Source organism: Schistocerca serialis, chromosome 2 (genome assembly GCF_023864345.2).
Source record: "Schistocerca serialis cubense isolate TAMUIC-IGC-003099 chromosome 2, iqSchSeri2.2, whole genome shotgun sequence".
Classification (NCBI taxonomy): Eukaryota; Metazoa; Arthropoda; class Insecta; order Orthoptera; family Acrididae; genus Schistocerca; species Schistocerca serialis.
The window spans coordinates 648,820,213-648,834,801 of record NC_064639.1 but is presented as its reverse complement, the minus strand read 5'-3'; the positions used below and the strand labels follow the sequence as shown (position 1 = coordinate 648,834,801).

At 45.8% G+C, this 14,589-nt stretch overlaps 1 protein-coding gene across 1 annotated transcript in view; it reads right to left on the bottom strand.

The window, feature by feature from the left end:
* Positions 1-14,589, bottom strand: part of LOC126457726 (juvenile hormone esterase-like) — a 79,185-nt gene that overhangs the window by 29,897 nt on the left and 34,699 nt on the right. Inside the window, exons 4-5 of the mRNA XM_050094262.1 lie at positions 10,240-10,425; positions 48-244 (exon numbers count right to left, since the gene is read on the bottom strand). Of these exons, the coding sequence (XP_049950219.1) occupies positions 48-244; positions 10,240-10,425 (383 nt within the window). The remainder of the gene's footprint in view (positions 1-47; positions 245-10,239; positions 10,426-14,589) is intronic.

The following is a 14,589-nucleotide window of genomic DNA, read 5'->3' as shown; positions in this document are numbered from 1 at the left end:
GTGTGTGTGTGTGTGTTCGTGTGCCTTGAGTGTGTGTGAGTCGTCACCTCCTTCGTAGCTGCCTCGGACGCATGTTCGACGAGTTTTCTTGCCGGCTGCTCCCTCATGAAGGCGACCAGTTCCTCCGTGGTGTTCCCGGTGAAACCCAGGAACCTGGCCAGTCGGAATGCTCTCTCTCTGCAGTTAGTGTTCATAACACCTTCCGTTAGGGCCCCGCTTTGGCAAATGATGCGATGGAACAAACCTGCGGAAGAAGGCATTTGCTAATACATACTGCAAGTAGGCTGTTTAGGATTTTTCGTTGGTAACGCCACGTAGCGCTCTGTATGAAAATCACTGACTGTGCTGTGTGCATTCTGTGGCTGGTTAGCATTGTTGCAATATTCACTATTGTAGTGTTGGGAAGTTGGATGTGAACAGCGAATAACGTTGCGCAGTTGGAGGTGAGCCGCCAGCAGTGGTGGATGTGGGGAGTGAGATGGCGGAGTTTTGAGAGCGGATGATCTGTGCGTGTGTCCATCAGAGACAGTAAATTTGTAAGACTGTATGTCATGAACTGATATATATAATGACTTTTGAACACTATTAAGGTAAATACATTGTTTGTTCTCTATCAATATCGTTGATTTGCTGACTATGCCTATCAGTAGTTAGTGCCTTCAGTAGTTAGAATCTTTTATTTAGCTGCCAGTATTGGTGCTCGTTGTATTGCAGTAGTTCGAGTAACGAAGATTTTTTTGAGGTAAGTGATTCATGAAAGGTGTAGGTTATAGTCAGTCAGGGCCATTCTTTTGTAGGGATTTTTGGAAGATTGCGTTGCGCTAAAAATATTGTGTGTCAGTTTAGTGTTGATCAGAATAAGTAAAGAGAGAAATGTCTGAGTACGTTCAGTTCTGCTCAGCTGTTTGAAAATCAAATAACCTTGGCGGGTTAATGTATGGTGCGGCATTTTGGGAGGAAGGATAATTGGCCCCCATTTTATCGATGGAATCAAAAATGGTGTAATGTATGCTGATTTCCTACATAACATTCTACCGATGTTACTAGAAGATTTTTCACTGCATGACAGAATGGCGATGTACTTCCAACATGATGGGTGTCCGGCACATAGCTCGCGTGCGGTTGAAGCGGTAATGAATAGCATGTTTCATGACAGGTGGATTGGTCGTCAAAGCACCATACCATGGCCCGCACGTTCAGTGGATCCGACGTTCCCGGATTTCATTCTGTGGGGAAAGTTAAAGGATATTTGCTATCGTGATCCACCGACAACGCCTGACAACAAGCGTCAGCGCATTGTCAATGCATGTGCGAACGTTACGGAAGGCGAACTACTCGCTGTTGAGAGGAACGTCGTTACACGTATTGCCAAATGCATTGAGGTTGACGGACATCATTTTGAGTATTTATTGCATTAATGTGATATTTACAGGCAATCACGTTGTAACAATATGCCTTCTCAGAAATGATAAGTTCTCAAAGGTACATGTATCACATTGGAACAACCGAAATAAAATGTTCAAACGTGACTACGTTATGTATTTTAATTTAAAAAACCTACCTGTTACCAACCGTTTGTCTAAAATTGTGAGCCATATGCTTGTGACTATTACAGTGCCATCTATCACAAAGCCAAAAAACTGGTCCAACCAAAACATTCATATCTTTACGTACTACACGAATATGTTATAAAAAATGGGGGTTCCTATTTTAAAAAGACGCAGTTGATATCCGTTTGACCTATGGCAGCGCCATCTAGCGGGTCAAACATAGCGCCATCTGGTTTTCCCCTTCAAGCTAGAAAAGTTTCGTTCTTTGTAGTTTTTTCGTTTGACGCTTATTTCGTGAGATATTTGGTCCGGTCACGATCAATGGACAACCCTGTAGTTCAGAGGTAACGATCTACTTCAGGTTCCACTTTAAAAATTCTAGAAGGCAAAATTTTGAATCAAGCATGCTGAAGCTTTTTCCGTAATTTCAAACAACCTACCAGACTGCAGGTGAAAATAAAGAAGATTTTATATTAATACATATTCTCCACCAGGGGTGGAGAGCTCTTCTGAACAGCACATTGCAAGGCCTCCCAGATACGCTCAATAACGTTCATTTCTGGGGTGTTTGGTGGCCAGTGGAAGTCTTAAAACTCAGAAGAATGTTCCTGGAGTCCCTCTGTAGGAATTCTGGGAGTCGCATTGTTCTGCTGGTATTGCCCAAGTCCGTCGGAATGCACACTGGACATGAATGGATGCAGGTCATCACACAGCATGCTTACGTAAGTGTCACCTGTTCGATCCGTATCTAGACCAATCAGGGGTCGCATATCACTGGGGCAGCACACGCTCTACACCATTACAGAGCCTCCACCAGCTCGAACAGTCCCCTTCTGACATGCAGGGTCCATGGATTCACGAGGTAGTCTCCATACCAGTGCATGTCCATCCGACCAAGCAACATTTTTTCCAGTCATCACCGGTCCAACGTCGGTGTGGACGGGCCCAGGCGAGGCGTAAAGCTTTGTGTCGTGCAGTCATCGAGACTGCACGAGTGGACCTTTGGCTCCGAAAGCCTATAACGACGATGATTCGTTGAATGGTTCGCGCGCTGACACTTGTTAATGGCCCAGCATTGAAATCGGGAGCAATTTTCGGAAGGGTTGCATTTCTGTCACGTTGAACGATTCTCTTCAGTCGTCGTTGGTCCCTTTCTTGTAGGATCTTTTCCCGACCTCAGTGATGTTGGAGATTGGATGTTTTACCGGCTGGATTCCTGATACTCACGATGCACTCGTAGAATGGTCATACGGGAAAATCCCCATGTCACCGCTACCTTGGAGGTGATGTGTCCCATTGAACGTGCCCCGGCTACAGCACAACATTAAAGTTCACTTAAAGGTTGATAAACTGCCATTGTAGCAGCAATAACCGATCTAACAACTGCGCCAGACATAGCGTTGCCGACGGCAGCGCCGTATTCTGCTTGTTTACATATCTCTGTTTTTGAATACGCATGCCTAAACCAGTTCAAAAATGGCTCAAATGGCTCTGAGCACTATGGGACTTAACATCTGTGGTCACCAGTCCCCTAGAACTTAGAACTATTTAAACCTAACTAACCTAAGGACATCACACACATCCATCCCCGAGGCAGGATTCGAACCTGCGACTGTAGCGGCCACGCGATTCCAGACTGAAGCGCCTAGAACCGCAAGGTCACACCGGCCGGCCTAAACCAGTTTCTTTGGCGCTTCAGTGTAAGTGATGCAGAGCTGCCACCTGTGACAGCCACAATGGCCTTAACATCGCAGGATATGGGGCAGAACTGAGCTAGGGTAATGGATGTCAGTACGTCACTCCGTGTTGCTACAGCCCTGTTCTTTATTCAACAGTCGTAGACGCCTGCTACCGGTGGCGTGCGAGTCTACTGACCGATGAGACATGTAGAAAACGTGCTAGGCCGCAGACAGTCACGGCAACCATTGAGATGGAATAACAGATGTCCAGATTTCTGGTTATGCGCAGCATAGGTAATCTTGTTTCTTACCCAATGAACTGTCATGAAGTCATGAGGAGGACGACTTGTCTGAAGACATGATACAAGAAGAAACAGGAGTCGACAGGAAAGAAACAGGGAATCCAATATTATAATAAGAATCTGAAATAGCTTTTGACAACATAAGATATCGATCGGAATTTCTAAGTCATTGGTAGAAGTGACAACCAAACGGCTATTATAATTTGTCTGGGGAACGTATGAGACTGGCGACAGATCGTCACACTTCCGGGAAAACATCATCCACACAATTCCGAAGGTAGCAAAAGACGACAAGTGCGACAATTATTGCACAGTCAGCTTGACAGCTCATGTGTCCAGTTACTGACAAAAATAACATACAGAAAAATGGAAAAGAAAACAGGGGATCTCTTAGGCTACGATCAGTTTGGCTTTACGAAAGGTAAAGCCCCAAAAGAGGTAATTCGAACTTGCCAGTTCATAATGGAAGCAAGTCTGAATAAAGATCATTGGATTTATCGACCTGGAAAAGCGTTCGACAGTGTATAATGGTACAAGATGTTCGAAATTCCGACAAGAATAGGGGTACGCTGTAGGGAAATATGGATAACACAACATGTACATGAGCCAAGAGGGAACAGGAAGAGGGACAGAACAACTAAAAAAGGAAGCGTATTAGAAAGAATTAAGCCAGGAATGTAGTCTCTCGTCCCTCTATTCTATCCATAAATCGAAGAAGCAATGTTGGGAATAAAACAAAGTTTCAAGAGTGCAATTAAAATTGCAGGTGAAGGGGTATCAATGATAACATTCGCTGATGACATTGCTATCCTCAGTGAAAGTGACGAAGAATTACAGAAGCTATTGAATGGAATGAACAATCTAATGAGTACAGAATGTGGGTTAAAAGTAAATCAAGGAAAGGCCAATGTAATGAAATGTGCCAGAACTGAAACAGCGAGAAACGTAACATTAAGATTGGTGATCACGATGTAGATGAAGTTAAGGAATTCTGATACCTAGGTACCAAAATAGGCCAAGACTAACGGCGCAAGGACATAAAAAGCAGTTTTACAGTGGCAAAAATGGCATTCTTGGCCAAGAGAAGTACACTAGTGTCAAACATAGACTTTAATGTGAGGAAGATGGTTCAAATAGCTCTGAGCACTATGGGACTTAACATTTGAAGTCATCAGTCCCCTACAACTACTTGAACCTAACTCACCTAAAGACATCACACACATCCATGCCCGAGGCAGGATTCGAACCTGCTACCGTAGCGGTCGCGCGGTTACAGACTGAAGCACCTAGAACCGCTCGGCCACAGCAACTGGAGTGAGGAAGAAATTTATGAGAATATACGTTTAGAGCACAGCATTATATGGCTGTGAAACATGGACTGTAGAAAACTGGAAAAGAAGAGATTCAAAGCATTTGGTGCTGAAGAATGTTGAAAACTAGTTGGACTGATATGGTAAGAAATGAGGAGGCGACGAAACAAATATATGGAAAACACTAACAAGAAGAAGGGACAGGATCATAGGACTTGTGTTGAGACACCACGGAATAATTTCCGTGGTTTTTCAGGGAATTGTCGAGGGCAGAAACTGAAGAGGAAGAGAGAGAGATTGGAATACATGGAGCAAATAACTCTGAGGTGAAACGGATGGCACTGGAAAGGTACTTATTTTGTGTTGCATCAAACCAGTGAGAAGATTGATGACTCAAAGAAAAGAAAAAGTGTCTGTAGTGGAAGACAGTACTCGAGCGTGTAGTGGTAATTTTTTCTTGTCTACTCCTGCATTATTGTTGAGGCAGATGGTGGACGGAAACTTGGTTCTCCTCTGGACATCTATAAACGGATACGTCCATCTTTATGTTGTGAGTAGTGCTCGAACTCGTTGAAAAAGACAACGCAGTGGCACTCTTGTGTCAGCACTGACTTCGAGTCCGCCACCGACAGCGCGCCTCTCACCGGCGATGTCAAATGATGCCACTGAACTGGCCGCTCTGAGGACAGTCAGTAGGGGTACAGAAGTCGTCACACTGCCCATATGATTACTTGTCTAGCTGCCAACAAGCACTTTTCAATGTACGGAACGTTTCTGTACGATCCGGTATGACCGAACAAGCAATATGTTTAGCCTCTCTGGAGGTAGTCGCACGGGAACGTAGAGATGCCTCATGGCGTCTCTTATTGCTAACCTGAATCCATTCGTTGGTCGCATGGGTTTTGGCATTGGGACTGCAGCCAGAAGTAATAGTGCGGAGAGATAAATTACAGACTCTACAGACGACTATCCTGTCTCTGTCGAATCCTGACACATGTTGGAAGACGTTACTTCTTCTTACATGAGGCGTGACACGATCTTGTCACCAGAGAAATCTACTGCGTAATATCCCCCTTTCATGCAGAATATAGAGGACGTAATTCCAACTCCCCTCCGCCGTTGTACTTAAATCGTAAACGTCTGCCTAGCCAAGCACCTCCAAGGCTCAATGGCAGTATCACACTTGTTACATGCCACCGTCATGGTGCTGCAAATGACATACAGTGTAATTGCTGCCAAAAATCTCAAGTCGCAGAGTGTGATACTAAAAGAAAAGGAGTGGCTGCGAAACCTTCAGATGGTGTAAATTTGATAAATGTGTCCAATACACTGGAAAGATAACTTTGGATTCTCCATAAACTGAATAGGTTCTGACCATATACTTTTACATTCTTCAATATTTGATTTTCACAATTTTTCTCTCATGTCGTTTCTGATGAAAATGGCACTAGTTGGGGTAGCGGTAAGCCGGCCGGAGTGGCCGTGCGGTTCTAGGCGCTACAGTCTGGAACCGAGCGACCCCTACGGTCACAGGTTCGAATCCTGCCTCGGGCATGGATGTGAGTGATGTCAAATGGTTCAAATGGCTCTGAGCACTATGGGACTCAACTGCTGAGGTCATTAGTCCCCTAGAACTTAGAACTAGTTAAACCTAACTAACCTAAGGACTTCACAAACATCCATGCCCGAGGCAGGATTCGAACCTGCGACCGTAGCGGTCTTGCGGTTCCAGACTGCAGCGCCTTTAACCGCACGGCCACTTCGGCCGGCGTGAGTGATGTCCTTAGGTAAGTTAGGTTTAATTAGTTCTACGTTATAGGCGACTGATGACCTCAGAAGTTAAGTCGCATAATGCTCAGAGCCATTTTTGGTGTAGCGGTAAATTAGTTTTCATGGCCGGCAATGTATTTTTTGTTTCCCTGTGGCGATGAATGCAAACTGTAATGGCAGGAGAAACGTAAAATTTCAGTTATGATTCCACATATCTGCTCCTCAGAAACTGAGAGTTCAGTGTAAGGCTGTCATAATGTTTGAGTCAGCATTACCTATCCTAATGATCACTTATCGAAGTGTGAGTTCACCTGTCTGCACTTGAAGATAACAACTCATCATGTCGCTTGACTGGTAAGTTATCAGACGTTGTAATGGACGTCATTTGACGGATAATCTCATTCAACAGCTTGGCTGTTCGCCACATGACAGAGGTCGAGCAGACATTGAACCACCCTGTCAATGACGGATCTTGAATACCAATTGTCCAGAGAAACATCCACCGTGAGAATCAACTGCCTTGAGTAGCAACGTTTTCATGTGATGAATCGCAGCATTGTGTCACGGGCAGTGTAAGCGACATACGGTCGTTTTGCATCAGATCACTTCTCAACCCATCTCTAGACTTCGAAAACAGATCTGCAGCCATACAATCCATTATCAGCTCCTCGCTTGTGGGATGCCAAAGACATCGCCTCAGCCGGCCGTTGTGGTCGAGCGGTTCTAGGAGCTTCAGTCTGGAACCGCACTGCTGCTACGGTCGCAGGTTAGAATCCTGCCTCGGGCATGGATGTGTGTGATGTCCTTAGGTTGGTTAGGTTTAAGTAGTTCTAAGTCTAGGGGACTGATGACCTCAGATGTTAAGTCCCATAGTGCACAGAGCCCTTTTTGAGCATCGCCTCACAGGTGTGCTTACGCTCAATTATGTCGTAGGAATGAGTGTGGGTACAGAAATACTGCCATCGTCCGCATATGGGAACGAAAGAAAAAAAGCCACTACCACTGAATTGGCTCTGAGCACTATGGGACTTAGCTTCCGAGGTCATCAGTCCCCTAGAACTTAGAACTACTTAAACCTAGCTAACTTAAGGACACCACACACATCCATTCCCGAGGCAGGATTCGAACCTGCGACCGCAGCACTTGAGCGGTTCCAGACTGAAGCGCCTAGAACCGCTCGGCCACACTGGCCGGCCTACCACTGAAGTGCGGTGTGCTTTGGTAAACGGCTATGACATGGTTCGAGTACGGTGAAACTCATAAAATCATATGAGGTGATGCAAGAAATTTGCCAAAGGGCACCGGACTTGAGGGGGGGAGGGTTGGAGGAGGAATTTGATAAGAGGAACGCAATGCCGCCTCTGGTACATCTGCCACCTCCCATCGCCGAAGATGTCGTGTCATCAACTTACTTAATCGTCGACAGGGTGAAGATGCCCTTCAATTGTTCCTTCGTGTCAAGCGCGCCGTACGCCATCGTGGACCAAGACGCGATCACAGTCCAAAAGCTGTGGTGAGAGGTTGCGCTTTCTCTGGATTTCTCTCCCATGCTTTTAGTGTCTTTTGAATCCACACCACGGCTGACACCACCATCAGGGCGGAAAAGGATGCGCTCGCACTAAGAAATATCTCTCTACAACTCAGCAGCCCGTGAATGTATATTTCGAATCTTTAATAGGATACCTAAAATATTCCCTCTTACTATCCTACACTCCTGGAAATGGAAAAAAGAACACATTGACACCGGTGTGTCAGACCCACCATACTTGCTCCGGACACTGCGAGAGGGCTGTACAAGCAATGATCACACGCACGGCACAGCGGACACACCAGGAACCGCGGTGTTGGCCGTCGAATGGCGCTAGCTGTGCAGCACTTGTGCACCGCCGCCGTCAGTGTCAGCCAGTTTGCCGTGGCATACGGAGCTCCATCGCAGTCTTTAACACTGGTAGCATGCCGCGACAGCGTGGACGTGAACCGTATGTGCAGTTGACGGACTTTGAGCGAGGGCGTATAGTGGGCATGCGGGAGGCCGGGTGGATGTACCGCCGAATTGCTCAACACGTGGGGCGTGAGGTCTCCACAGTACATCGATGTTGTCGCCAGTGGTCGGCGGAAGGTGCACGTGCCCATCGACCAGGGACCGGACCGCAGCGACGCACGGATGCACGCCAAGACCGTAGGATCCTACGCAGTGCCGTAGGGGACCGCACCGTCACTTCCCAGCAAATTAGGGACACTGTTGCTCCTGGGGCATCGGCGAGGACCATTCGCAACCGTCTCCATGAAGCTAAGCTACGGTCCCGCACACCGTTAGGCCGTCTTCCGCTCACGCCCCAACATCGTGCAGCCCGCCTCGAGTGGTGTCGCGACAGGCGTGAATGGAGGGACGAATGGAGACGTGTCGTCTTCAGCGATGAGAGTCGCTTCTGCCTTGGTGCCAATGATGGTCGTATGCGTGTTTGGCGCCGTGGAGGTGAGCGCCACAATCAGGACTGCATACGACCGAGGCACACAGGGCCAACACCCGGCATCATGGTGTGGGGAGCGATCTCCTACACTGGCCGTACACCACTGGTGATCGTCGAGGGGACACTGAATAGTGCACGGTACATCCAAACCGTCATCGAACCCATCGTTCTACCATTCCTAGACCGGCAAGCGAACTTGCTGTTCCAACAGGACAATGCACGTCCGCATGTATCCTGTGCCACCCAACGTGCTCTAGAAGGTGTAAGTCAACTACCCTGGCCAGCAAGATCTCCGGATCTGTCCCCCATTGAGCATGTTTGGGACTGGATGAAGCGTCGTCTCACGCGGTCTGCACGTCCAGCACGAACGCTGGTCTAACTGAGGCGCCAGGTGGAAATGGCATGGCAAGCCGTTCCACAGGACTACATCCAGCATCCCTACGATCGTCTCCATGGGAGAATAGCAGCCTGCATTGCTGCGAAAGGTGGATATACACTGTACTAGTGCCGACATTGTGCATGCTCTGTTGCCTGTGTCTATGTGCCTGTGGTTCTGTCAGTGTGATCATGTGATGTATCTGACCCCAGGAATGTGTCAATAAAGTTTCCCCTTCCTGGGGCAATGAATTCACGGTGTTCTTATTTCAATTTCCAGGAGTGTATTTTGCAGTCTTTATAGTTACGCTGCAACCCGCACTGCACATCTTCTTCCTTCTGCCGTTAAAATAAGTAGTGAAGATTAGTTTAACGTATTTATAGGCCGGGTAGTGTAGCTCAGTTGGAAAATGAAGAGAGTGGTCAAACAGTCACCATCCACTTAATAAACTGTCTGACATTCACTTTAACAGATTTAGAGCAATCATCAGAAAAGTCTCATATAACAACTGCACCACGCCGCTTATACTGAGTGATGTAGCACTGTTCGCACGAGAGATGTTTTGCATACACTCTTCAAAGTGAATAGCAGGTGGTACATAGACGCATCTGAATGGCTCAAAAAAGCTAACGCAAGACCGATGATTCCGCTGCGACAGTACCTGTGGTACACATCTTCCAACGATTCAGGTATTTAAAGCTCGTCAGTTTCACTGTTTTTCTATAGTGTCTTGATTGTTCTCCAATAGAAAAGCTTCACCCACACTCTGAACGAGTCTTACCTTTGGCTGCAGAAGACATGGAGAGTATATGACAGGCTACGGCACCCGCGCTCTCACCAAATATAGTGACGTTGCCCGGGTCACCGCCAAATCTGGCGATGTTGCTCTTCACCCACTTGAAAGCCATCACCATATCTTTGAGACCTGCGTTTCCGGGCACCAACTCGTCCTCCGTAGACAGAAACCCTGCGTGACAGAAAAGTACGTGATTGCAATAGCTGTTCTGAGGTGAAGGAAATCAAGTCTAGCAACGAGCAAAACCGTCTAACATTCGGACTCTCCACTAATTATTTTTAATTTAATTGAGATGTTGATTCTCAGATGATAATAAAATTATATTAATGATATATAGGCTATGTCTGTTCATGAACAACTGAATGACGTAATTAACGTTATGACACGTGTGTTATTTGAATACTGTTCAGCGGCCAGAAAAGTTTCATGTATACGCTGCATATTTGATACTTTATTGCTCAATACATATCTTTTATTACTTCCACTACGTGTTGACGTTAGTTAAAATGTGTGCTAAGTGCTCAGTTGGTGAGATATCCTTCTGCAAACACCTCCAAAATTCTTCTCAGCAGAGCACGCACTCCGTACATGAATCTTCGCATCATGTCATTTTGTTTATTCTGTACAGAGTTTTCGCATTTAGAATACTTTGATGTAACATCTATTACCAAAATAACCAATATTTCGAGAACTGGTAACACAGGAGACCTGACGGAATAAATAAGAAATCCGGTATGGTTTCCCTGTCATCAAGAAGATAGCCCTTATGTCCACAAATCATTTAGAAAATCAGACCTTTGAAAAAATAGACACACAAGGAAAATATTAATTCGCATACTGAAGTTTCACCCATTGCGGATGTGGGAGACCACGACTGTGACGAGTGAATGTTTCCAGAAATTATTGCAACCAGTCGCTTTCTGCAGTTTCTGATTACCACGACCGTTTTCGAACCTCATAGCGGCTCATCATATGATACACATTTAGTGCGTTTTTGGAAAATTGTTGGGGTTATATAGCTGTGGCTGAATGTAAGAACGAAACATGTAAACACTGAATGTGGAAAGAATGTTTTACATTATGAGGTCGACTTCAGTGGCTACATGTTTCGTATTTATATCTTAGCACAGCTATAAAGACCTCACAATACTCGAGACATGCAATAGGTGAAAAAATATGTACTATCTGGTGGTTAATCGCCAGGCGATTCGGAACCGATCAAGGTATTAAAAGTTGGAAAATTACAAAAGGCGACTGGTTGTAGTAATTTCTGGAAACCTTTGAACACAAGAAAGACTAGATAGATGTCATACAGACATAAATAACACAAACATAAACATAAAATTATCAATAGAAAATGTAAAGAAGTAATAATTTTTTTCCTTACCACCAACAAAGGAAATATACTCTGATATACGGTCGGGGGATCACCCTAGAGAAGATATGGACTGCTAATTGGGAAATTCATTGAGATAAGCGACTTGACAACGATCAGATTATTGTTTTGCAGGGTCTGTGAACGAGTATCTCGAAAACAGTGAAGCTGGTCGAATATTGACGTACTGCTGTCGTGAGCGTCTTCGGAAAGAGGTAGAAGGACAGTGAAACAGTCACTAGACGCCAAACGGTTGGGCCTCCACGAGTCTCTACAGCACTTGGGATTCGGAAGCTTGTCTGTTCTGTTAAGTAGGATAGACGGTTCAAAAATGGGTCAAATGGCTCTGAGCCCTATGGGACTTAACATCTATGGTCATCAGTCCCCTAGAACTTAGAACTACTTAAACCTAACTAACCTAAGGACATCACACAACACCCAGTCATCACGAGGCAGAGAAAATCCCTTAGGATAGACGGTGATCTATGCCATCTCTGCCGAAAGAGCACAATGCTGGTGCACGCATAAGTGTTTCAGAGAACACCGTTCATCGTACATTGTTGAACGTGGAGCTCCACAGCAGACCACCCCTACATGTTTACATGTTGACCCAAAGACATCGCCAGTTGTAATGTGCATGAGATCATCGTGATTGGACAGTCGATCAATTTTAACTTGTCGGGTCTTGAGGAGAATCACATTTCTCCTACACTTCGATAGTGTTCTCCACAAACGCCGTCATCGAGGTGAACCGCGGCTCGAAATTTGCACCGCACCACCAACGCAGGCTGGTGGGATCGGTGTCATGCGACGGGAACATCCTCCTGCGCTTGCACTGGACCTGTAGTAGAAACCGAAGATACGGTGACAGCTGTGAACAACCTGTATTCTTTCATGCTTGATAAACTTTGAGGTTCGCCGATGGCATTATAATTCTGTCAGAGACAGCAAAGGACTTGGAAGAGCAGTTGAACAGAATGAACAGTGTCTTGAAAGGAGGGTATAACATGAACATCAACAAAAGCAAAAAAACGATAATGGAATGTAGTCGAATTGAGTTGCGTGATGCAGAGGAAATTAAATTAGGAAATGAGACACTTAAAGTAGTAAGGGAATTTTGCTATTTGGGGAGCAAAATATTTGATGATGCTCGAAGTAGAGAGGATATAAAATGTAGACTGGCAATGGCAAGGAAAGCGTTTCTGAAGAAGAGAAATTTGTTAACATCGAGTATATATTTAAGTGTCAGGAAGTCGTTTCTGAAAGTATTTGTATGGAGTTTAGCCCTGTATGGAAGTGAAACATGGACGATAAATAGTTTAGACAAGAAGAGAACAGATGCTTTCGAAATGTGGTGCTACAGAAGAATGCTGAAGATTAGATGGGTAGATCACATAACTAATGAGGAGGTATGGAATAGAACTGGGGAGAAGTGGAGTTTGTGGCACAACTTGACCAGAAGAAGGGATCGGTTGGTAGGACATGTTCTGAGGCATCAAGGGATCACCAATTTAGTAGTGGAGGGCATCGTGGAGGGTAAAAATCGTAGAGGGAGACCAAGAGATGAATACACTAAGCAGATTCAGGAGGATGTAGACTGCAGTAGGTACTGGGAGATGAAGAAACTTGCACAGGATAAAGTAGCACAGAGAGCTGTATCAAACCAGTCTCAGGACTGAAGACCACAACAACAACATCTTCAGCGGCAGTAAAGTCATCTTTCATCAGTATAGTCGTTCTTGTCGTTCAACGAAAACTGTGATAGTGTGGTTTAGAATATCAGCCACCAAATTCGTCTGATATAAACCCTATGGCACCCATATTGGTCCCTATCGTGTGCTATCGCCATGTACTTGTATCGGCGGCCCGTTATTTACGCGAATTACAGGACACGTGTGCGCCTGCTTAGCTGATTGGTAGCTTGTTTGTGTATCAAGCAAAGCGCCCGATTTCGGTTCCCGGTCGGGTTGGGGATTTTGTCCGCTCGTGGACTGGATGTTGGTGTTGTCCTCATAATCCTTTCATCATCACACCGACACGCAATTCGTCCGGTGTGGTGACATGTGAAATAAGACTGGCAACGCGGTGGCCGAACTCCCCACGATGGGGTGTTCCGTCCAACAAAGACTGAATCTTTCGCTTCACGTCTAATTTTCACCACAACCACAATTACGCTCCTCTGGTACAAGTGTTAAACAGAGTAAGCAAAATCATATTTAACAATTTAAATAGTTATAAGGAGTAGAAACTGAGGTGCGGCGGCTCGAGTCGATCCATCGCACACTGCGTATCTCTGGTAGAGTATCGCGCAGTGTAGCTACGTGGCCCTCCGGGACTGGAAGGGGAGTGAAGCCATGCGGGAGCTGGCCTGTGGGCAACTAGGCGAGGGCACGGAACCTAAGTAGACCGCTTAGAAGGATATGTGCGCTACTGGGCGTTTTGCGCACCTGTGGTAGCACCCCAGGCTGCGCGACCTGGCAGCAGTACGCAGTGCTGACTGTCCTATTGGTCTTGGCGAATTTTGGTTGCACGTTGGCCGATGGGCCGAACTCATTTTGCAGGCCTTCCATTTTTCCATTAAAGCCGTATTTGCCGATCATGAAGCTGATCTTCTGGAAGTGAAGGTATTTTCCGAACTCTGGATCCAAGAGTTGTAATTGCTTCCTGCAGCATATGTTTTGCCAGCGTGGCTGAGGTGTGGCTTGAGATTGTACACTACTGGCCACTGAAATTGCTACACCAAGAAGAAATACAGATGATAAACGGGTATTCATTGGACAAATATATTATACTAGAACAAACAAGTGATTATATTTTCACACAATTTGGGTGCATAGATCCTGAGAAATAAGTGCCCAGAACAACCACCTCTGGCCGTAATAACGGCCTTGATACAAATGGGCATTGAGTCAAACAGAGCTTGGATGGCGTGTCCAGGTACAGCTGCCCATGCAACTTCA